The sequence below is a fragment of the Bombina bombina genome, chromosome 3 (assembly GCF_027579735.1).
Source record: "Bombina bombina isolate aBomBom1 chromosome 3, aBomBom1.pri, whole genome shotgun sequence".
Taxonomy (NCBI): Eukaryota; Metazoa; Chordata; class Amphibia; order Anura; family Bombinatoridae; genus Bombina; species Bombina bombina.
In genome coordinates this window covers 981,301,488-981,327,616 of record NC_069501.1, presented here as the reverse complement: position 1 = coordinate 981,327,616, position 26,129 = coordinate 981,301,488, and the positions used below count along the sequence as shown (strand labels likewise).

At 42.0% G+C, this 26,129-nt stretch overlaps 1 protein-coding gene across 1 annotated transcript in view; it reads right to left on the bottom strand.

The window, feature by feature from the left end:
* SPATS2 (spermatogenesis associated serine rich 2) overlaps window positions 1–26,129 on the bottom strand; it is a 941,596-nt gene that overhangs the window by 385,686 nt on the left and 529,781 nt on the right. The window contains exon 7 of the mRNA XM_053705505.1: window positions 21,655–21,855. Within this exon, the coding sequence (XP_053561480.1) occupies window positions 21,655–21,855 (201 nt within the window). The remainder of the gene's footprint in view (window positions 1–21,654; window positions 21,856–26,129) is intronic.

The following is a 26,129-nucleotide window of genomic DNA, read 5'->3' as shown; positions in this document are numbered from 1 at the left end:
TCCGACTGAGTATGATGTACCTCAGAGTTGCTAACTGAGGCCAAGTCTGAGAGCATGGAATATCACTCCCAGAATATTTATTAGAAGGAGGGTCTCCTCCTAAGTCCACTATCCCTGAGCCTTCAGGGAGTTCCAGACTGCATCCCAACCTAAAAAGGCTGGCATCCATTGTAACAGTTGTCCCATCTGACCTGCGGAAGGTCAGACCCTTGGACAGATGGACCCGACATAGTCACCAGAGAAGAGAATCTCTGGTCTCTTGGTCCAGGTTCAACAGGGGGATAAATCTGTGTAATCCCCGTTCCTCTGACTGAGCATGCATAGTTGCAGCGGTCTGAAATGTAGACGTGCAAACGGTACTATGTCCCTTGCCGCTACCTATTAAGCCGATTTCATTCATGTACTGAGCCACCGAAGGGCGCGGATGGGATGAAAAACACGGCAGAAATTTAGAAACTTTGACAACCTGAACTCCGTCAGGTAAATTTTCATTTCTACAGAATCTATCAGAGTCCCTAGGAGGGAAACCCTTGAGATTGGGGATAGAGAACTCTTTCCTTGTTCACTTTGCACCCATGTGATCTCAGAAATGCCAGTACTACGTCCGTATGAAACTTGGCAATTTGGATGTTTGACGCCTGTATCAGGATGTCGTCTAACTAAGGGGCCACTTCTATGCCCCGCGGCCTAAGGACCGCCAAAGCGACCCCAGAACCTCCATAAAGATTCTTGGGGCTGTAGATATCCCAAAGGAAAGAGCTATAAACTGGTAATGCCTGTCTAGAAAGGCAAACCTGAAAAACGAAGGTGATCTTTATGCATCACCATGTGAGGATAAGCATCCTTCAAATCCATTGTAGTCCTCTATTGACTCTCCTGGATCATAGTTAAGATGGTACGAATAGTTTCCATCTTAAATGACGGAATTCTGAGGAATTTGTTTAAGATCTTTAGATCCAAAATAGGTCTGAAGGTTCCCTCACCTTGGGAACCACAAACAGATTTGAGTAAAAACTCTGTCCCTGTTCCTCTCTTGGAACTGGATGGATCTCGTACACAATGTAAGAATGCCTCCTTCTTTATCTGGTTTGCAGATAATTGTGAAAAGTGAAATCTCCCCCTTTTTTTTGGGGGGGGGGGATCTTTGAATCCAGAAGATATCTCTGGGATATAAATTCCAATGCCTAGGGATCCTGGGCATCTCTTGCCCACGCCCGGGCGAAGAATGAAAGTCTGCCCCCTATAGGATCCGTTACCGGATAGGGGTCCGTTCCTTCACGCTGCCTTAGAGGCAGCAGCAGGCTCCTTGGCCTGCTTATCTTTGTTCCAGGTCCAATTGTCTCCAGACCGCCTTGGACTGAGCAAAAATTCCCTCTTGTTTTGCCTTAGAGGAAGTGGATGCCACACCTGCCCTGAAGTTTTAAAAGGCACGAAAATTAGACCTTTTTTGGCCCTTGATTCCTATCCTGAGGAAGGGCATGACCTTTTCCTCCAGTGATATAAGCAATAATCTCCTTCACACCAGGCCCGAATAGGGTCTGCCCCTTGAAGGGAAGTTAAGTAGCTTATTTATTAAAGTCACGACAGCTGACCATGATATAAGCCATAGCGCTCTGCGCACAAGTATAGTAAAAAACAGAATTCTTAGCCGTTAGTCTAGTCAAATGAACAAAGGCATCAGAAAACAAAGGAATTGGCTAGCATAAGCTTGTCAAATATATTCATCCAATGGAGTCGCTAACTGTAAAGCCTCATCAAGAGACTCAACCCAGAACGCCGCAGCAGCCGTGACAGAAGCAATGTATGCAAGGGGCTGCAGGATAAAACCCTATTGAATAAACATTTTTTATCCATTGGATCTAAAAAGCACAACTGTCCTCGCCAGAGGTAGTGGTACGCTTAGCTAGAGTAGAAACTCTTCTCTCCACCTTAGGAACTGTCTGCCAGAAGTCCCGTGTGGTGGTAACTATTAGAAAACATTCTTCTAAAAAATAGGAGGGGAAGAGAACGGCACACCTGGTCTATCCCATTCCTTATTAAAACATTTTTTAGTAAACCTCTTTAGGTATTGGAAAAACATCAGTACACACCGGCACTGCATATTATTTATCCAGTCTACAGAATTTCTCTGGCCCTGCGATTGTACACATTCATTCAGGGCAGCCAAAGCCTCCCTGAGCAACAAGTGGAGGTTCTCAAGCATACATTTTAAATGTAGAAATATCAGAATCAGGTTAAATCATCTTCCCTGAGTCAAAAAATCACCCACAGACTAAGCATATTGTGAGGTAGTATCATACATGGTTCTTAAAGCGTCTGTATGCTCTGTATCTACCCCCAGAGCTATCTGCTTTCCTTTAATTTCAGGTAGTCTGACTAATACTGCTGCCAGAGTATTATTCACCACCTTTGCCATGTCTTGTAAAATAAACGCTATGGACGCCCTTGATGTACTTGGCGCCATTTGAGCGTGAGTCCCTGAAGCGGGAGTCGAAGGGTCTGACACGTGGGGAGAGTTAATCGGCATAACTTTCCCCTCGACAGAATCCCCTGGTAAAATAAACGCTATGGGTGCTCTTGATGTACTTGGCGCCATTTGAGCGGGAGTCCCTAAAGCGGGAGTCAAAAGGTCTGACACGTGGGGAGAGTTAGTCGGCATAACTACCCCCACGACAGAATCCTCTGGTGATAATGTTTTTAAAGACAAAAAATGATCTTTATTGTTTAACATGAAATCAGTACATCTGGTACACATTCTAAGATGGGGTTCCTTCCACCATGGCTTTAAAACATAATGAACACAGAGCTTCCTCTATGTCAGACATGTTAGAACAGACTAATAATGAGACTAATAAGCTTGGAAAACACTTTAAAACAAGTTAACAAGCAAATATATAAAACGTTACTGTGCCTTTAAGAGAAACAAATTTTGTCAAAATTTGAAAAACAGTGAAAAAAGGCAGTAAAACAAACGAAATTTTTACAGTACATGTAATAAGGTAACAGAGCATTGCACCCACTTGCAAATGGATGATTAACCCCTTAATGCAAAAAACAGATCAAAAAAACGACAGACGTTTTTAAAAACAGACACAACAAAACTGCCACAGCAGAGCTGTGGATTACCTTCCCTATAAACGATTTTGGAACTCTTTTTAGCCCTTTAGAAATGTCCTGTAGTATTCATGGGACTGCTGAGGGAATCTGGATAATTCATTTTGTAATTTTAACTGCGCAAAAAAGCGCTAAATTAGGCCCCTCCCACTCATATTACAACAGTGGGAAGCTTCAGTTAACTGTTTCTATGCAAAATTTAAGCCAGCCATGTGGAAAAAACTTAAGCCCCAATATGTTTTATCACCAAACATATGTTAAAAACGATTAAACATGCCAGCAAACGTTTTAAAACACATTTTTACAAGAGAATGTATCTCTAATAATAAGCCTGATACCAGTCGCTTTTACTGCATTTAAGGCTATACCAACATTACAGTGTTATCACCAATGTACGTTAAAAAAACGATTAAACATGCCAGCAAACGTTTTAAAACACATTTTTATAAGAGTATGTATCTCTATTAATAAGCCTGATACCAGTCGCTATCACTGCATTTAAGGCTTTACTTACATTACTTCGGTATCAGCAGTATATTTTTAGTCAATTCCATTCCTAGAAAAATATTTTACTGCACATACCTTATCTGCAGGAAAACCTGCACGCCATCCCCCCTCTGAAGTACCTCACTCCTCAGAATGTGTGAGAACAGCAAATGGATCTCAGTTACGTCTGCTAAGATCATAGAAAAACGCAGGCAGATTCTTCTTCCAAATACTGCCTGAGAAAAACAGCACACTCCGGTGCCATTTAAAAATAACAAACTTTTGATTGAAGAATAAACTAAGTATAAATCACCACAGACTCTCACGACCTATGTTGAGGCTTGCAAGAGAATGACTGAATATGGCAGTTAGGGGAGGAGCTATATAGCAGCTTTGCTGTGGGTGGACTCTTGCAACTTCCTGTTGGGAAGGAGAATATATTCCATAAGTAATGGATGATCCGTGGACTGGATACACTTAACAAGAGAAAAGGCCATCAAATTAATCAACTAAGATACATGGTCATAGACCAGGCCCCCAGACGTATTAGAGGGGGAGATAGGGCAAAAGACTTACTACATAGAGAGGCGAGATGGATTTGGAAACTAGATACCATACATCCCCCAAAGGGCTTAATCGGGAATTTGACCTGCTTCCTTTCATTTAATGTGCTTTTTGATTGGATATACTTATTAAACTTTATTTGATGTACTTTATGAAATGACCAATGTATGTCATTTATGTAATTGTGTAGTTGAGTTAGCAACTTGCTGCACTTGTTTTTAATTTGGTGAACATTTCACTTCAGTAGTGTAGGGGTTAATTATGAGTGATGTGTGTGAGGTCATGTGTGATTTCACTTTCAGTTTGACCCCTCCCCATGGTGTTATGATTGGTCACCCGTGTCTATAATAGCTTGACCTACTCCAAGAGTAGCCCTTCGAAAACACAAGGAACCGCCAGAGCATCTATCAGAGAGGCCTGCGGATCTCTTGACCTTGAACTATACCTTGGAAGCTTGGCGTTCTGCCGAGACGCCATCAGATCCAACTCTGGCACCCCCCACTTGAGGGTTAACCTGGAGAACACCTCTGGATGGAGAGCCCACTCCCTGGGATGAAATGTCTGTCTGCTCAGGAAATCCACCTCTCAGTTGTCCACTCCTGGAATGTGGATGGCAGATAAACAATTGTGAGCTTACGCACACAGAATAATGCGTGCCACCTACTTCATGGCTAAGAAACTCTGAGTTCCTCCCTGGTGGTTGATGTAAGCCACTGAGGTGATGTTGTCCAATTGGAACCTGATAAACCGGGCTAGGGACAATTAAGGTCAAGCCATCAGAGCATTGTAAATCGCTCTCAACTCCAAGATGTTTATTGGGAGAGCAGACTCCTCCCGAGTCCATAGTCCCTGTGCCTTTAACGAGGCCCAGACTGCTCCCCCCCAGCCTAGCAGGCTGGCGTCCGTGGTCACGATCACCCAGGAAGGTCTCTGGAAGCATGTGCCCTGAGACAGATGCTCCTGAGAAAACCACCACGGGAGAGAGTCTCTTGTCGACTGGTCTAGATCTATCCTCTGAGATGGAACAGAGACTCTGTTCCATTGTCTGAGCATGCATAATTGCAGAGCTCTCAAATGGAATCGAGCAAAGGGAATGATGTCCATGGAAGCGACCATCACCATACATTGAGCAACTGAAGGCCGAACAGTAGACTGTAGAGAAAGGCAAGAGGAAATAATTTTGGATTTTTTTACCTCCGTCAGAAACATTTTCATAGATAGGGAATCTATGATGATCTCTAAGAAAACCATCCTTGTAGCTGGAACAAGGGAACTTCTTCTCCAGATTAACTTTCCATCCGTGGGAATATAGAAAAGACAATAATATCTCTGTATGAGAGTTTGCTTGTTGAAAAGATGGCGCCGGAACAAAATGTAGTCCAGGTAGGGCGCCACTGCAATTCCTCGAGACCTGACCACTGCCAAGAGAGCCCCCCAGAACCTTTGAGAAAATTCTGGGAGTTGTGGCAAGGCAAAACTCAAGAGCCACAAACTGAAAGTGCTTATCTAGAAAAGCGAAACTCAGGAATTTGTGATGATCCCTGTGGATGGGAACATGAAGGTACGCGCCATTCAGGTCTATAGTCATCATGAACTGACCCTCTTGGACCAAAGGAAGAATGGAATGAATGGTTTTCATTTTGACGGACGGTACCCTGAGAAATTTGTTGAGACACTTCAGATCTAAAATAGGTCGAAAAGTTCCCTCTTTTTTGGGAACCACAAACAGATTTGAGTAAAATCCTAGACCCTGTTCCCTTAGAGGAACTGGAACAATCACTCCCAGGGAGAAAAGGTCCTGAACGCAGTTCAAGAATGCCTTTTTTTTTTTACCTGGTCTGCCCCTGGGAGGGCAAGATTTGAATTCTATTTTGTAACCCTGAGATACTATATCCACAGCCCAAGGATCTGGGACATCTCGTATCCACGCTTCACAAAACAGATCAGATCAAGTGGGGGACAGACCCTTCATGCTGACTTAGACTCAGCTGAGGGTTTCTTAGATTTCTTCCCCTTGTTCCAAGACTGATTGTGTTTCCAAAAAGACTTGGACTGCTCCTGCTTTGAAGGAAAAGAGCAAGACTTTTGACCTTTGAAGTTACGAAAGGAAGGGAAATTACTTTGACGTCCATTAGGTCTGTTCTTCTTGTCTTGTGGTAGAAAAGACCCTTTCCCACCTGTAATATCAGAAATTATTTCTGCCAGACCAGGTCCAAACAAGGTTTTACCCTTGTAAGGAAGCACCAGAAGCTTGGACTTGGAGGCAACATCAGCTGACCAAGATTTTAACCACAAAGTCCTGCGGGTTAAGACAGTGAAGCCAGACATCTTGTCTCCCAGTCTAATAACTTGCATGTTAGCATCAGAAATAAAGGACTTAGCTAGTTTGGTAGCCTTAATCCTATCTTGAATCTCCTCTAACGGAGTATCTACTAAAATTGATTCAGACAAGGCATCGCACCAATAAGATGAAGCACTTGCTACTGTGGCAATACAAACTGCAGGTTGCCATTGAAGACCCTGATGAACATACATCTTTTTCAAATAAGCCTACAGCTTCTTGTCCATGGGATCCTTAACGGACCAGCTATCCTCTATAGGAATCTTAGTTCTCTTAGCCAGAGTAGAAATTCTACCTTAGGCACTGTGCTCCATGAATCTTTAATGGAGTCAGCAACAGGAACATCTTTTTAAAGAAGGGAGAAGGGGAGAAAGGTATCCCTGGTTTCTCCAAATCCTGTGAAATAATCTCTGTCACACGGTCTGGAACTGGAAACACTTCCACAGAGGAAGGATCATGCTAGTATTTGTTAAGTTTACTAGATTTTTTAGGGTTGACTGTGACAGAAGAGACGGAGTCATCCAAAGTAGCCAATACCTCCTTTAACAGTACACGAAGGTGTTCAAGCTTAAACCTGAAGTTTACTTCATTTTCAGACAAAGGATTTACACTGTCAGAATCTGAGATTTCACCCTCAGAAGCTACCGAGGTAACCTCCCCATCAGAATTATGAGGGAGGGCAACCTGCATAGCAGCAGATGGGACAGACACCTTACTATCTGAAATTTTTTTTGTTTTCCTCTTGCGTTTCCCCAATACAGGAAAGGCAGATAATGCCGCAGAAGATATCTGTGCAGCAAAATCTACAGGCAAATATACGCCTTCAGGAGGCTGAGAGGAACCACAGGGCACTGTATGTGACGCCATTGAGGCTTGGGACGTTTGAGGAGAAAGCTGTGGCATTGCCTGAACAGCACCATCCTGAGAGACATTGGGCTCAGAGGGTAACAATCTATCTTTATATTCAAGAGTTCTAACTAAGCATACAGCACAGAATTGCATAGGCAAAACAATTTGTGCCTCTAGACATAATAAGCATTTATCAAGGGAAATAGATTATTGATCCATGTCCTAGCTGGTTCCCAAGTTAAAGGAAAGACTATAATAAAAAAAAAAAATTATACAGATGCAACTCCAAGCAGTCTGACAGTTATAGCCCGGTAAACTGCCTAATTAAATACTCAATTAGCCAAGATTAAACATAAGCCCATCACATAACTTAAGTCATAATAAAAGTATTTTGCAGACTTAGTCCCAAAGAGGAAAAATGTCCCAATAAAGGGAAGATTAACCCCTAGTCTCCACATACACATTGTGCCTGTCCACTGCCTAAATGAATCCTCTATAAAGGATTAAAAATGTCCCCATATACTGCAAACGTAATATTCTTCTGAAGTGCAAGTCTCCTAGACCAAGAAGACAAAAGCACTTACCTGCAGTCTAGCTGTCCGGCAGGAAGACAGCTCACAAGGCGTGAAAGGACATACACTCCTCACAGAGACCTGAAGAAAAAGAAAGAACAGAGTAACCAACTCTGGCTTTCTATGACAGCAATTTGTTAGGAAACCCAAGTAAGTACCACCTCACCGCTACCTAACTGCTTAAAAGCCACCACTACTCTTACTCAAGAGAGTGATGCGGACACAGCTAAACCCAAATCCTTGCTTGCAGGGAAAGGTACCCAAAAAAGGAATACATATCTTTAGACACCAAACTTCACCTCCTCCATTGACAGAGGCAAAGAAAATGACTGGGGATTATAAGTGGGGGAATGACACTTAACAGCTTTGCTGTGGTGCTCTTTGCCTCCTCCTGCTCGCCAGGAGTGATATTCCCACTAGTAATTGGAATGACGTCATATCGTCATGTCTTAGCAAAGAAAAAATGTTTACAGCTAATGTAGTGGTGCACTGAAAATTGTGTTTGGCTGTAAAAAAGTCAGAAATGAAGTCTATCATAATTAGTACATTTCTGCATGAACAATGTCTAGTTATGCTGTTTAAATTAGACATCCAAACAAACACCAAATGCATGCAAAACAGATATCTATGGATTCAATCTACATTGGCTAATAAGGAAAACCTCCCAAGCTCTAGTCGCAGAGACGAACACACTTTAAACAGCATGAGAATCGTTATGACAGTTCTAAGCCAATAGTAAGGGGTGGAGCTAGTAGTGGAAAATGGCAGGTAACCAGTGAAGGAGCTGGCAGAAAGCACTAGAAACAGACACGGAGCACCTTGGATATTCATTTCTTCTGATAAATAATTCCACAAATGTGTAAGACTTTCTTGTAGAAGTCTTTATAACAATAAAAAATATTTCCATTGTAATGGGTTTCACAAAAACTGAAATTGAGGTACTACTGTCTGTCACCAGTAGCTACTGAAGATCTCATTTATGCAATAACTGCTTGTTGCTCGTCAGCTTGCATAGTCATGGCCTCTCAAAGAAACAGGCACCACGTACAGAAGTAAAGTGCAAGTTTTCAGATGCACAGGAAGAACAATTTTTTTAAAAGAAAACAAAATTAGACTACATTTTAGAAACAAAATTTATGCATAATTTATGTTTTATGCTTACAGGATAAAACTTTTTTTTCCGGATATGGTGAGTCCACGGCATCATCTTCAATTACTGTTAGGAATATCACTCCTGGCCAGCAGGAGGAGGCAAAGAACACCACAGCAAAGCTGTTAAGTATCGCTTCCCTTCCCACAACCCCTAGTCATTCGACCGAAGGAAAATAGAAAAAAGAAGCAACACAAGGTGTAGAGGTGCCTGAAGTCTCAGTAAAAAAAATAACTGTCTTAAAATAAAGGGCGGGGCCGGAAATTTTTTTTTTATCCGGTAAGCATAAAACATAAAATTATGCTTACCTGATAATTTTCTTTTCTTCAGACGGAGAGAGTCCACAGCTGCATTCATTACATTTGGGAATTCAGAACCTGGCCACCAGGAGGCGGCAAAGACACCCAAGCCAAAGGCTTCAATACCCCTCCCACTTCCCCCAAACCCCAGTCATTCTGTCAAGGGACAAGGAACAGTAGGAGAAATATCAGGATGAAAAAGGTGCCAGAAGAACAAAAATGACAGACGTCCCACAGAAAAACACAGACGGGGAGCTGTGGACTCTCTCCGTCTGAAGAAAAGAAAATTATCAGGTAAGCATAATTTATGTTTTTCTTCATAAACAGAGTGTGTCTACAGCTGCATTCATTACTTTTGGGAAAACAATACCCAAGTTATAGAGGACACTGAATGCAAAAACGGGAGGGTACAAAGAGGCGGCCCATTCTGAGGGCACCAGGCCTGAAAACTCCTACCCAAACAAAAGCCAGCTTCGTCCGAAGCAAAGAAAAAAATGAAAATGAAAAGACACACCCCTTACTCAAGAAAGGGCTACAACACCGATTCTGCCAAAAAGGAGAAAATGACACGGATAAGACATCCATAAAGGACTCCAGAGAATCACAAAGTGGGGCACAAACGAGCCCCAAGGACACAGTTAAAACCCCGAAAACCAGGGCCAAGCTAACAAGAACCCAACCATCCAGCAGAAACAAAGGGAGGCAGACCCAAACCCCAACCTGTACAGCATTCAAGGGTTCAAGAATCCTGGAGTCTGAAAAGAGAAGACAATCTTCCCTAAGTAGAGTGTATCCACACCCTAGAGACACCTGAAGACAAAGGTCTCCAAAAACCAATGAAAAGCAGCTCAGAATATCTAAATATTCCGAAACCCTAAGCCTCGCGCTCCAAGTTCATATAGACAAACATCTGACGTCAACACCTGAAGAGTCAAAACACTGCACTCTACCGTCATCCAAAGAAGACTCCCAAGATGCAGTCAAACCTTCTCAGAAGATATGAACGTGGAAGATAGATAGTGGAAAACAGAGCCCCCTAAGGAAGGTTCACCAAAAACTCGCATAACCTAAGTACTAAATTTAGAAGAGCAAACAGATCTAAGATCCTGCTCCAAGCACCAGCCCAGTCCAGCCCAGCCCAGCTATAGGCATGTCTGACAGACAAGGGGAACAAGGAGATCCAAACCCCAAGCCCCCTGGGAAATGGAAAATGGAGAGTAGCTCACCCGCTCCAACAGAGCTCCGGTGCCAACCCAATCCGCTCCTCCAAAAATAAGGGCATTCCCACGGAGAACCCCCTAGGATTTGGTATAGAAAAGGCGCAAATAGACCCCCTTAGGAAGTCCTGGCACAATACCCCTGTAATTGATGACAGGGAGACTTAAATCTCCAACAGGAGGAACAGAACAAGCCACAGAGCAGCAGTAAACTGCCCCCATGCATAACAGCAATACAAGTTACTTGCTCCAAACTCCTGCACGCAGGGCAGGAAAACAACCCTCCAGAGAGAGGAAAAAACACCCACCTCCGAGCACCAGCCGGTACTGAGGCAGTCCAACTGCCACCCCCAAAGGGGAGGGAATAGACAAAAACAGCGCCCATGCCCATAATGACATGAGGAAGCCATAGTCCGAATCAAAGTCCTGGACCGAAGGGCGAATCATCCAGAAACAACTGTTGAGTGCAACAGAGAAAAACTCCCTCATCAAAAAGGGAGCACATTCTGCCCGTAAGGGCAAACAGTCTCCCACTGAAAACACTGGGTCATCCCGAACCATTCCAACAGGATCATAAAATCTCCAGACCTTCCAAGAAGGATCCGAGACAAGAACCCTGTCCTGAATAGTCCACTGGAACTTAAGTTTCCACACATTCAAAGAAGTATCAGGACAAGAACCTGGACCCGAGGCCGCTCTAAAATAAACTATACCCCCAGGGGAGCACAAGACACCCCGTCTGAAGCAGAGCAGACATCACAGGGAATGTGATCCGTGATAACCCAGAAACCGGGAACAGGACTCACTCATAATATTCCAAGCCAAAAAGAGAAGAGAACACTCCTAGTAGGAGACAAACTTCCTACCAAAAGGGAGCAAGGCAATGACAAAGTCACACAGCCACTCTAGAGCCCCTGGCACAATGGACAACACTCCTGAAGTCCAAAACTAAAGGAATATTTACAAGAACAAAGTCACTCAAAAAAAGAGTTCAGAAACAGACTAGTCTCCATAATCGTCTCAGATTATCTTTCCGTAGGCCACACCCAAGAGAGAAGAATGCAAAGCATCCCAAGTCCTGGCGAAAGAACCAAAGCGAAAGCTAGCAGTGGAAAGAAGGAGACAACACAGTCTATCGTCCCCAATATGGAAACGACTAACTCCCGGAAGTGGCAAGAGCCGCAAGGCTCTCAACTTCCTAACTTAAACGGCCAAAGGTCGTCAAGAAAAGCAGGACAAAGTCCAGACAGCACTGACGCAAAGGAAGAGAAATATAAACAGGGAGCAAATACTAAAAGGACAAACTCAAGAAAGCCTCGAAAGGCAAGTCCACTAGGAACTGGCGTAATGAAGCAATTAATATCCTCCGAACCTCCAACCCCCTAAAGGGAGGAGGGTACTCTAGTTCCCATAGAGATCGGGAACCAACTGGAACGTCGCAGCGGATCACAACGAAGCCCTGGCTGACTGTAATTAAAAAGGCCAATGAGGACTGAATAAAATCCCCCCTGCCCCTAAGCAAACCAAGGACCATTGTGTCCTCTTAGATGCTAGCTGTAAATTAAAAACTGAGAACAAGGAAAACAACCAATTAGTGGTGAGAACCACTTGGTGCCCCAGCCGGACCAGCCAGGCACAACGGGCGCCACATGTCTGATAGAGACCTCAAGACAGAAGGATCCGTACCCAGTCAGGACCAGCCTGAAGCAAAGGGCACCCAGGACTGTCAAAGGCCACACAAGTCATCCCCTAGAAGGGAGAGATAAACAAACAGACAAACCTAGGATGAAAACAAGTCCTCACTCTTGAAAAAACCCTCCATAGAGTAGTGACCACAAATCGAGAGTATCCATTCCAGAGAAGAAATTTCCAAATGAAATGTAATAACAAACATGAGCTTTAAAATCAAATACATTCCATCATAACCGGATTAACATAAAAGATAGGGCAACCCGTAGGTTATCGTCCAGGAAGAACGGACACCCCCGCAGGACCAGCCCAACAGGGATTCAATACTTCCAAGCTCAGAACTGGAAAAGGATACACGAATAAAAGAAGACGATAAGAAGATTACTTCATCCCCTTATGTCTAATCGTGCTTGCCATTCGAAGAGGAAGACTGAGAATCCACCAACCCGTTAAGAGTGGGATCCTCCAGCAGCACCAAAACGTGCCTCAGTAGAACACGAAGGCGTGCCAGTCTATAACAGAAGGCAAAACTTACCTCCGCTGGAGCAAATGAGGACCCTGGCCCCGAAGGTTGCCCCCCTGAAGCCTCAGGGGCAGTCGCTCTTCCAGAAGGCTGAACTGGACCAAGCGATCCCACGCCTGACGAGCCCTGTTTAACAGAACGGACAATATTGTAAACACACTCCTGGGCACTGTAAATGCACCAGCGCCAAGGATATGGCCATGCGGAACAGTGCCGAAACCTCCGGAGGAAACAAACACCTTCCAGAGAAGGATAAGCAGCGTTTGGGTCACCCGCATGCGTAGTAAGGGACGGTTGTAGGGAACGCGCCTCTCAAGAAACAGAATCCCCAGAGACGGATGGCTCAGTGGACCCCTGAATCCCTGATCCCGAGGAATGGAGCACTCGAAAACGGCATTCGGAGCATAAGTGATGGGCATGTATGACCCAGGCCAAGTCATATTCTTCGCAAGAAGTAGAATCTGAATCAGAGACTTGAGAGAAGAAAGCAGGCATTGAAACTCGTCAACACTGATTGCTGGTGGAGCTGTTAACCTGAGTCGGGATGGTTTCGCAGAAAGACTCTCCTGCATCTCTGGACTCTAACTTTCACCCATGCCCTCACTGAGCGGCTGACAGGACTACTTGAAACTCCAGTCCCATTCCGAAGAGTACTACCCTACATAAGAAACTATTGAAACTTCTGACACTTCTCTGCCAATCTCATGGGTAGAAAGGCAAAGAATGACTGGGGGATGGGGGAAATGGGAGGGGTATTTAAGCCTTTGGCTAGGGAGTCTTTGCCTCCTCCTGGTGGCCAGGTTCTGAATTCCCAAAAGTAATGAATGCAGCTGTGGACTCTTTCCGTTTATTAAGAAAATTTAGTTTTCTTTATTAAGATATGGTGAGTCAACGGCATCATCTTTAATTAAATGTTGGGAATCAATACCCAAGCTAGAGTACACAGATGATTACGGAGGGAAGAGACAGGTAACATACAGAAGGCACCACTGCTTGAAGAACCTTTCTCCTAAAAGAAGCAAATTGTTCCACAGAAGCAATATTCTAGAAAAACCCAAGAAGCAGAAACAGCCCTAGTGGAATGAGCTGTAATTCTCTCAGGAGGCTGCTGTCCAGCAGTCTCATAAGCTAAACGGATTATACTTCCAACCAAAGAGAAAGAGAAGACTGTAGCTTTCTGACCTTTATGTTTCCTAAAGAAACAAACAGAAGACTGGCGAAAATCCTTAGTCGCCTGTAGATAGAAAATAAGAACATGCCACAACACCCAAGTTGTGCCACAAACGTTCTTATGATAAGGAGGATTAGGGCATAGACAAGGAACAACAATATCCTAACTTAGTACTAAAAACCGTCTTATCAGCAATAAAGATAAGATAAGGCGAATCCCACTGCAAGCTGAGAGTTCCGAGACTCTCCGAACAGAAGAGAAAGCAAAAATAAACAATACCTTCCAAGATATATATCTAAGGAATGTAAAGGCTCAAACAGAGCCTGTTGCAAAACTTTAAGAACAAGGTTAAGGCTCCAAGGGGGAGCAACCGACAAACACAGGCCTGAATCAGACCAGGGCCTGACAAAAAGATTGCACATCTGGCACGTCCGCCAGACACTTAAGTAGCAAAATAGACAATGCAGAAATCTAATCCTTCAGGGTACTGACTGGCAAACCCTTTTCCGGACCATCCTTGAGACAGGACAAAAATCTAGGATCCTAACTCTACTCCAAGAGTAGTCCTTGGATACACACCAACAAAGATATTAACGCCAAATCTTATGGCAAATCCTTCTAGCAACTGACATGCGAGCCTGAGTCATGGTCTCAACGACCGACTCAGAAAAACATCCACGCTTAGACAAAACTAAGCGTGCAATCTCCAAACAGTCAGCTTCAGAAAAACGAGATTTAGAAGATGGCAGGGACCCTGAATCAGAAGGTCTGTCCTCAGAGGCAGTCTCCAAGGTGGGAGAGATGACATCTCCACTAGGTCTGCATACCAGATCCTGCGAGCTATTAATATGATTATTAGAATCCTCAAGCTGTCTCCAGTTTGATACAAGCAATAACTTGTAGAAGGAGAACGGAGGAAACAGGTAAGCAAGCCTGAAATCCCAAGGGACTGCCAGAGCATCTATCAGAGCGGCCTGTGGATCCCTTGATCTTGAACTGTATCTTGGAAGCTTGGCATTTTGCCTAGACGCTATCAGATCCAGCACCCCCCATCTGAGGGTTAAGCTGGAGAACACCTCTGGATGGAGTTCCCACTCCCCGGGATGAAAAAAGTCTATCTGCTCAAAAATCTGCTTCCCAGTTGTCCACTCCTGGAATGTGGATGGCAGATAGACAGCAATTGTGAGCTTCCGCCCACTAAGCAATCCAAGTTCCCTCCTACAGACAAATGAACTCCGAGTTCCTCCCTGATGGTTGATATAAACCATTCAGGAGATATAGTCCAACTGGAACCTATCTAAAAATGACTGGGGCCAATCCATCAGAGCATAGCAAATCGCTTTCAACTCCCAGATGTTAAAGAGGAGAGCAGACCCTTCCGAGTCCATAATCCCTGCGCCTTAAACATGACCCAGACTGCTTACCAGTCCAGCAGGCTGGTGTCCGTGGTCACATCACCCAGGAATGTCTCCAAAACATGCGCCCTGAGACAGATACTCCTTAAAACCCACTACGGGAGAGAGTATCTTATCGACTGATCTAGATCTATCCTCAGACAGATCCGAAAGTTCTCCATTTTATGGAAAATAGCAAAGGGAATGATGTCCAAGTGTCATCAGACACATTTCCTCCATACATCGATTCACTGAAAAGAAAAGGAAAATACAATGCATCTAGCCAAACTCCCATTTTTCGGGTTGCAAAATGGCTAAGCTATCTACAGTACCAATAGAGCTTGCTGTTGGCCGGACCGAAAGCTGCAGAGAAGAAGAAAAGGAATAAATCCTTGATTATCTGACCTCTGTTAGACATATTCTCCTAGATGAAAAACAATTAAGGTTGCATTCAGGGCATAGTGGCGGTAAACCCAATAATTGACCCTTGTAGATGGAACAAGGGAACTCTTCTCCAGATTCATTTCCCCTCCATGGGAAGGGAAACTCAACAATATCTCTTGAAAGAGTTTGCTCGAAGGAAGGATGACACCTGAACCATATATTGTCCAGAAAAGCACCCTTGCAATACCCCAAGACCTAGAAGTCTTTCTAGGATGATAAAAATGAGAAACTTAAGAACATCCCGAATCATGGAACAATAAATACACATCCTTCAGGTCTATATTCATTATGAACAGGCCCTCTTGAATCAAAGTAAAATAAATACTACTTTGAAGGTCAGAACCTGTGAAACTTGAGGTAAATACCTAGATCCAGTTCCCAGACTGGGATTGGAACCATCACATCCCAGAGAGGAAGGTCCTGAACCCAGTTCAAGCAATGCCTCTCCTCATACCTGGATTGCAGAAACTCTCGAAGGAGAAATCTGCCCCTGTAAGGAAATCTTAGATTTGACTAAGTTTGGTTGTATTCCAAGAGACCCTGCAGAAAGAGGAAAGGAAAACTTTCCTTAAGTCTTACTTTCTTGACGTGTGGTAGAAAGAACCTGGTTTCACCCGAAGAGTCAGAGGATAATTCTGCCAGACCAAGACCAAACAAGGACTCAACCTTGAAAGGAAACGCCAGAAGCATGGAATTGGAGGAAGCATCAAATATTGAGCCTGCAACTGCAGAACTAGAAAGCCTAGGCGGTACCACTAAGCCATAGGTAGGTTCCCAGCTGACCAAGATTTCAGCCACAATGCCCGGAGGGCTAGCACAGCAAGTCTACCAAGGCAAGACATTGCTCTAAATAAACTATTAAACCTCTTATCTATGGATCCGTAAAGGAGCAGCTACCCTCTACAGGGATCAAAGTTCTCTAAGCCATAGTAGAAAATCTCCCTTCTACTTAGGGCACTGAGCATAATAATGGAGTCAGCAACAGGAAAATTAAGGATGGGAGACAGGGAGAGAGGTATCCCTTTATTTTCTTCAGATGGAAAGAGTCCACAGCTGCATTCATTACTTTTGGAAAATAAGAACCTGGCCACCAGGAGGAGGCAAAGACACCCCAGCCAAAGGCTTAAATACTCCTCCCACTTCCCTCAACCCCCAGTCATTCTGCCGAGGAATAAGGAACAGTAGAAGAAATAGTGAAAAAAGAAGGAATGGTGCGAGTGCTATCAAAGGTAAAAATGCTATCTGTCCCTGAAAGGGATCACTGATTCCTCAAAATGATCCAAAGATTAGTGTATGAGACAAAAGTGGGACAGAAGCGCTCCAAATGCGGAGCTTACCGCGTGAGTGGTAGTTACGAAGATAAAAATATAAATATTAATTGTGGTCTTTATAAATGAATGATAATATAAGAATATATAACAAGGTGGTCCTTATAAATCAGAATTGATTGGTTTCGTGACAAAAATAGTATAGTGAAAAAGTTATCTAATAAATGGATGATGACAAATTCATCTAATAAATGGATAATGACAAATTGTATTTGATCAAATTTAACAAATTTATTAAAAATACTAAAAATAATTGGTAGTGTGAGATGCCGGCATCTGAATTAATCTAAAAATATATAGAGATCGTATCTACAACTAGACAATGGTAAGAGTAATAGCAATATTGTGTCAGAGGATACACTGTATCAAGATTATATACATATGTGCCGCCCAGATTATAGGCACTTAAAAGTATTAGGAACTTTATAGTCCGTGCTGGATTCAAATAAAAGGTTTTGAATGTTCCTATAAAAATTCTTAGAAGGGAAACTCTTAGAAAAAACTCTTCGGCAAAACTCTTCGGCTGTGCACAGCTTTCCACATATAAGTAACTCACAGTTCTCAGATGTATGAGTTGGTAATGCAATCCGTTGAGAGCTCCGATAAGTGTGATGTCAGACCTCTTGGTCCAATCCGTGTATGCTGCGGGTCTCTTATCCAATGGAAAAGCTCCTATACCGGAGAAAGAGCTGGTCCGTGAAGATGTTTATTCCGTTTTCAGAAAATCTAGAACAGTCTCTGTTATATGGTATCTTCAATACATATGAGGCCCAATCAAAGTAAGGCAATTTATGAGGAGAAATGGCACGTTTAACAGGAATTATACATATGGTTTGTATTCAAAAGTTAAACACAAACGATGTACCTGAAGCGTGTTTAAAGTAAAGGGAAAAAGAGCAAGTAACACAGGAATTATTCATATGCCCAAAACCGATAGTTCAAGAGTTGGGGATGAACCTGCTTGTTACAAGTATTAAAGGGACAGTCTAGTATAAATTAAACTTTCATTATTCAGATAGGGCTTTTAATTTTAATCAACTTTCCAATTTACTTTTATCATCAAATTAGCTTTTTTTCTCTTGGTATTCTTAGTTTAAACTAAACATAAGTAGGCTCATATGCCAATTTCTAAGCCTTTGAGGGTTGCCTTTTATCACATGCATTTTAAATCTCTTTTCAACACAAAGAGACAGAAAGTACAGGCACAGAGGGTTATTTAAGATTTAGCACATTACAATGCTAAATGCAAGACAATAAAGAAGGTTCCTAGATACAAGGTAACCAAAGAGGTAAAAAGTATATTAATAGAACTGTGTTGGTTATGCAAAACCGGGGAATGGGTAATAAAGGGATTATCTATCTTTTAAAACAATAACAATTCTATGGTAGACTGTCCCTTTAAACCCTTTTAATGTACAATCAGTAAGCAAATTATACGTGTTTCGGTAGTACACAGCTACCTTTATCAAGATCTTGATAAAGGTAGCTGTGTACTCACTACCGGTGAATCTCCCTCACCAGACTTAGGAGAGAGAACGACCTGCATAGCAGAATGTGGAGCAGAAACCTTATTATCTGAACTTTAAATGTCCTCTTGAATTTTCCCTGTAGGTAAGGTAAAACAGATAAAGCCGCAGATACCGCAGAGGATACCTGAGCTGCAACATCTGTAGGCAAAATCACTCCTCCAGGAGATTGAGAGGAACCGCAGGGCAAAGTTTATAATGTCACTGCTGCCTTTTTAAAAGCGGAACCGCCTCCAGCCCCATAGGAGTAGTGCCACTATGAAAGAGCGCGCTCTACTAACAGTCCCCGCCAACATAATAAAACAGATTGTTCAATATAAGGGACCTAGAGGGGCTACCAAACATACTATAGGTCTGTCAGTGTAGCGGTAAAACTAAAGACACGCAGCAGATAAAAGAAATAGATAATTAACCCCTAAAGACCGTTCTCAGAGAATAATTTTTCTAAACGAATTATTGGAACTGGGACTAAGGTTTACCAGAGATTGCTCACAAATTAATTCCAAAGAGCTATAAAAAATTCAGTTTGAACCCCCTAAGATGGTTAACCCCTTCCTTTCCATGAAGGAGATTAACCCCTAAGTCTCCCTAGTCACATGCAATTAAAATGCCTGCTCACTGCCATAAACTATCCTTCATTAAGGATCCCATATTAAGAGCAGAGGGCACTTAACCCCTTCAGTGCCAGCCTCCTAGCCCTATAAGACAATAAGGCACTTACCTGCAGTCTGGTCGTCCGGTAGGACGACGACTTACCTGGTATGAAAGGATGCCACTCCTCACAGAGACCTGTAAACAAAAAAAAGAAAAAGTAAACTTACTCAGGCTTTCTATACCAGGGCAGCAACATGTTAGGAAAACGCAGTGAAGCCCCCTCCACAAGATCATAACTGCTTAAAAGCCACCACTGCCCTACTGAAGAGACTAGCGTGGAGTACGGCTAGACCCAAATCTACTCTGGCTTCAAAATAATAAAATCTTGATTGAAGTGAAATATCTTCAGACACTAAAAACTTCACCTCTTCCTTGCACCGAAGGCAAAGAGAATGACTGGGGGTTGTGGGAGGGGAAGGGATACTTAACAGCTTTGCTGCTCTTTGCCTCCTCCTGCTGGCCAGGAGTGGTATTCCCAACAGTAATTGAAGATGATGCCGTGGACTCACCATATCTTAGGAAATAAATATCCACTTTTAGATGCAATAAAGAAATCAACTGGATGAAATGATTAAGGGAACAATAAACACCTTATGATTTATAAATAAAATGTTTAGTTATGCATAACGAAACACCTTTGCAATATTCATTATTTATTTAGCTCTGAAAATTGAACAAATTCTTAATTCTCAGAACTTGAAATGCACACTATTCATATATTATTACTAACTGTGCTACATATCTTTCCCTAATTGGATTTATCATATAACACCTATAAAACAATGTGCTTTATACGAAATTTATGACAGTAACTAGCTTTGTTGTCTGTGGACTAAAGCCCAGATTGGCTCCTCCAAATAAGGCAAATAGTGGGTGAAGTTTGGATGCTGAAACATAATCACAGTAAAAAGGATTAGTTTGTTTTTAAAATGTTAAGAATTAACTGATGTTATTCTACAGCAACACAACAGAAATGTCTTATAAATTACATGTTTACTGTCACTTTAATCTTTCAGGCCCGGAGTATTTAATGTTCATAACTTAAATCATGTTCTTCACCTGAGAGCTTAGTTTATGATCCAGGAATAAGCTCTATGGTTGGTTTGTTACTGCCCTTACAAGAGACTCTAGAATCTGACCACAATAAAGACCTGATTTAGTAAACGACTAATAAATCACATACTGAAGATTCTTCCCAAATATTTGACAAACTTGCTTGATAATTAAGAGAATTAGATATCAAAGTTCTGGTCTTCTGTTATGCACACTCTACAGAGACTATTTCAGAAAGCAGACTTCAAGATGTACAGATATCAAGCACGAGATTTTAGATCAATAACTTTATGTATTTCACACATATTAAACTGAGAATAGCAACCATAACAATAAATAAATATCCAATATTAAGCTAACCCAGTAAAAAACAAAAAAACAAGGAAGTCAGATTAAAAACAAAATATCAAGAATGGCATGCATGAAAGAGATTAGCAGCTCTATAAAGATTAGATCTTCCTCCTTGGAGATTTCGGTTACTCATCCTTCTGAGTAAGTTCAGTATGTATGTATCTATTCACTTAATGGTATTGCATGACCAGAAATAAGAAAGAACTCACTTGAATAATAACCAAAGCCAAGATGAACAAGGGGACAAAAACACAGATTGGGCCTATTTAAAAAAAAAAAAAAAAACCTCAAGTATCATTACCATATCTACACCTCTTAAAGTTATTATTGTTGAGGGTAGCTGACACATATTGAGCCATTACCAAAGTACAGTGGATATAAATAATTTGATATGCAGTTGTGACAAAGAAAACTTCCAGATGGTCTTAAAGGGACAGTCAAGTATAAATTAAACTTTCATTATTCAGATAGGACTTTTAATTTTAATCGACTTTACAATTTACTTTTATCATCAAATTTGCTTTTTTCTCTTGGTATTCTTAGTTTAAACTAAACATAGGTAGGCTCATATGCTAATTTCTAAGCCTTTGAGGGCTGCCTCTTATCACATGCTTTTTAAATCTCTTTTCAACACAAAGAGACAGAAAGTACACGTGGGCTATATAGATAACACTGTGTTCAGGCACAGAAAGTTATTTAAGATCTAGCACAATACAATGCTAAATTTAAGACAATAGATAATAAACAGTCACAGTCATGTGATCAGGGGGCTGGAAGAAGGTTCCTAGATACTAGGTAATCACAAAGGTAAAAAGTACATTAATATAACTGTGTTGGTTATGCAAAACTGGGGAATGAGTAATAAAGGGATAATCTATCTTTTAAAACAATAACAATTCTATGGTTGACTGTCCCTTTAATACACTTACCCAGCTTTTTAGATGCAGCAGACAAAGAAGCATCCTCTGCTACAGAAGAGTTAAGGGATACATTGCTAGATATACTCCCAGAGCGCACTTTATTGCTGTGTCTGTGATCTGAAACACCTTTTTGATGATAGGAACTGTGAGGAATATTAGAGGTTGACAGCTTCAGATCTAAGTCTGGTCGACCGTTTTGGAATGTGGAAGCTGCGGACAAGAAATAAAAAAAATGAACAAAGCAAGAAAAGTTAAAGAATGAACTAGTAACTTCCAATCTACCCTTGCATTTTTGCTATTAATCACTAAATAAATGTCTGACATAAGAATGATTATTTTAGAGAGTCTCCATAAAGTACTGGGCACTGCCATGTTGTAACCAAGGTCCCCTAGGTTTAATACCGATATGCTATGTACTCTGTTGAGGCTAATTAGTGACAGTGGCAAATGAGTTAATAGAGTGGCAATCTCAAGGTGTTAATGTCTCTAATTTATGAGCTTTAGATAGATATTTAAAGAGCTATAAGCTCAGACGGTGAGTGCTATTAACCCCTTCATACCCACGCTCCCCCCATAGTCATGGCTGGGCAGATAGGTCTAGCTGTCAAACTACAAAACTCATTATTTTGAAAGGTTACGTTCAGATGTGAAGCCCCTTAAGTAAAATGCCAGCATTTCTCAACTCCAGCCCTTAAATACCCCTTACAGTGTATATGTGTATAATGTTATACACACACACACAAACGCTACTGTACAAAAGTGTTAGGCAGCTGTGAAAAAAAAATGCTATAAATTAAGAATGCTTTCAAGAAATAGAAATGTTAATAGTTTATTTTTTTTATAAATTAACAAAATGCAAAGTGGGCGAACAGAAAACAAAATCTAGATCAAATCAATTTAAAACAGCATCAATTCTTATAAGTACACTTGCTCAATGTCAGAGATTTTGAATGCATATAGTCAGGTTCATGCTAAATAATTATGCCAAACAGGTTCTAATGATCAGCAATTTAATATGTAGGCTGAAATACTATTATTAACCGAAACAGAAAACATAAATTATGCTTAACTAGTAATTTCATTTCCATCGAGGGGAGGAGAGTCCACGGCTTCATTCATTACTGTTGGGAATTAAGAACCTGGCCACCAGGAGGAGGCAAAGACACCCCAGCCAAAGACACGCTATTATCTGGTACTAAATATTTATTAGAACTATAAAAAGAATACTCAAGATTTTTTATTTCTAACTATAGTTGAGCCAATGATACCTATACATATTGTGGACCAACCAACATGCAATCGAATTTGAACTGTAACCTTTAATCAACCAGAATATTACAAGAGTACTTAACATCATTCTAATCCTGTCTGAATAAATACACTTGTTACTCTCTAAGTATATGGGACATCACAATGTACCATAATCACTAACCCTCATGTGGTATAATACATCCAGATCTAACTAGATCCAATCCTATCACTAGGATCCCACCTGAAATACATAAATATTGAGATTATAGAATTAACTACTCATCTGAAGACTATGGATTAACAACCACATCCTAGGTCTTTATAGATGAGAGTTGTTATCCAATCTTCAATTTTACAAGTGGAGACCTAGTACCACGATATTCTATTGGTATATTGCGTTGCAATTACCCCTGCTATTTAACCCTGATTTAGGTTATAATCATTTTCTGTGGTTTTAATTGTACTGTCTCTTCCAATATTTTAAAATGCCCTAATAAAGTTAAATAAAATTTCACTTGAACATCTGCCACTTGCTGCTCATTAATTCCAGTTCACAATAAGGGATCTTGAGTGCTACCTATGTGTACATTTGTTTGGTGGTCGTGTACCCCCTTTTTGTGAAAGGATGAAGAAATGGACCCTGAGCTAGAAGGTCCTTCTTCAGAGGCAACCTCCAAGGTAGAAGAAATTACATCTTCACTAGGTCTGCATACCAGATCCTGCGAGGCCATGCAGGAGCTATTAGAATCACCGACGCTCTCTCCTGATTGATACGAGCAATGACTCGTGGAAAGAGCAGACAGAGGAAACAGGTATGCTGGACTGAAATACCAAGGAACCATCAGAGCATCTATCTGGGCGGCATGAGGATCTCTTGACCTTGAATCGTAGCTTGGCGTTCTGACAAGACACCATTAGATCCAACTCTGGCACCCCCCAATTAAGGGTTAACCTGGAAAAAACCTCTGGATGGAAAGCCCACTCCCCGGAAAGAAATGTCTGTTGCTCAGGAAATCCGCTTCCCAGTTGTCCACTCCAGGAATGTGGATGTCAGATAGACAACTATTATGAGCTTCTGCCCACTGAAAAATCCCAGCCACCTCCTTCATGGCTAAGGAACTAGTTCCTCCCTGGTGGTTGATGTAAGCCACTGAGGTGATGTTGTCCGACTGGAACCTGATAATCCAGGCTAAGGACAATTGAGGCCAAGCCATCAGAGCATTGTAATGATGTTTATGGGGAGAGCAGACTCCTCCCAAGTCCAAAGTCCCTGTGCCTTTAACGAATCCCAGACTGCTCCCCAGCCCAGCAGGCTGGCGTCCGTCGTCACAATCACAAAGGAAGGTCTCCGGAAGCACGTGCCCTGAGACAAGAGCTCCTGAGAAAACCACCACAGGAGAGAGTCTCTTTTCGACTGATCTAGATCTATCCGATACAGATACGCATGATCCCCATTCCATTGTCTGAGCATGCAAAACTGCAGAACTCTCAAAAGGAATTGATCAAAGGGAATTATGTCCATGGAAGCGACCATCAGATCAGTTACCTCCAAACATTGAGCCACTGATGGCCGAACAGTAGACTGCAGAGAGGCAAAAGAAAGAATCTTTGATTTTCTGACCTCTGTCAAAAATATTTTCATAGATAGGGAATCTAAAAAAAGCTGCCCTTGTAGTTGGAACAAGGGAACTCTTTCCCAGATTCACTTTCGAACCGAGTGAACAGAGAAAAGATAAGATCTCTGTATGAGAGTTTGCTTGTTGAAAAGATGGAGCCTGAACCAATATGTCGTACAGGTAGGGCGCTATAGCAATTCCCCAAGACTTGATCACTGCCAAGAGAGCCCCCAGAACCTTAGAATATTCTGGGAGCTGAGGCAAGGCCAAATGGAAGAGCCACAAACTGAAAGTGTTTGTTAAGAATGGTGAATCTCAGGAACTTATGATGATTGCTGTGGATGGGAACATGAAAATACACATCCATCAGATCTATGGTTGTCATAAACTGACCTTCTTGGACCAAAGGAAGAATGGAACAAATGGTTTCCATTTTGGAGGATGGTACCCTGAGAAACTTGTCGAGGCACTTTAGGTCTAAGATGGGTTGAAAAGTACCCTCTTCTTCGGGAACCACGAACAGATTTGAATAGAATCCTAGGTCCTTTTCTTTTACAGGAACTGGAACTATCACTCCCAGTGAGGAAAGATCCTGAACACATTTCAAGAATGCCTCTCTTTTTATCTGGGATGCAGATAATCTTGAGAGGTCTTGAATTCTATTTTGTAGCCCTGAGATACTATGTCCACAGCCCATGGATCTGGGACATCTCATATTCAAGCTTGAGAAAACAGAGAAAATCTGCCCCCCACTTGATCTGATCCCGGATCAAGGCAAACCCTTCATGCTGATTTAGGCTTGGGGGTTTCTGAGATTGCTTTCCCTTGTTCCAAGACTGAGTGGGTTTCCAAGAAGACTTGGACTGATCCTGCTTGGAAGAGGGAGAGTGAGACTTTTCTTTGAAGTTATGAAAGGAATGAAAATTACTTTGACGTCCTTTAGGTCTGTTCTTCTTGTCTTGTGGTAGAAAAAAACCTTTCCCACCAGAAATATCAGAAATTATTCCTGCCAGACCAGGTCCAAACAAGGTCTTACCCTTGAAAGGAAGCGCCAGAAGCTTGTACTTGGCTATAACATCCGCTGACCAAGATTTTAGCCACAACGCCCTGCGAGCTAGCACAGCAATGCCAGATATCTTGGTTCCCAGAATAATAACTTGCATGGTAGCATCAGAAATAAAGGAACTGGCTAGCTTAAGAGCCTGTCTCAGATCTCCTCCAAAGGAGTCTCTAAGTGAATCAGACAAGGCATCATATCAATAAGATGCTGTACTTGACACAGAGGAAATACAAATGTGCAGGTTGCCATTGAAGACCTTAACATACATCATCTTCAAAAAACTTCCAGCTGTTTTTTTTTTTTTTTTTTTTTAACAAGAGATGGGGAAAAAGGTATCCCTGGCTTCTACCATTCCTGTGCAATAATCTTCATTGCACAATCTGGAACAGAAAGCACCTCCATAGAGGAAGGAACATCATAGTATGTATTAAGTTTACTAGATTTCTTAGGGTTGACAACGACAGGAGTATCGGAGTCGTCCAAAGTAGCCTAAACCTCCTTTAATCATACACGAAAGGTGTTCAAGCTTAAATCTCGAGGGTAATACTTCAGCACCA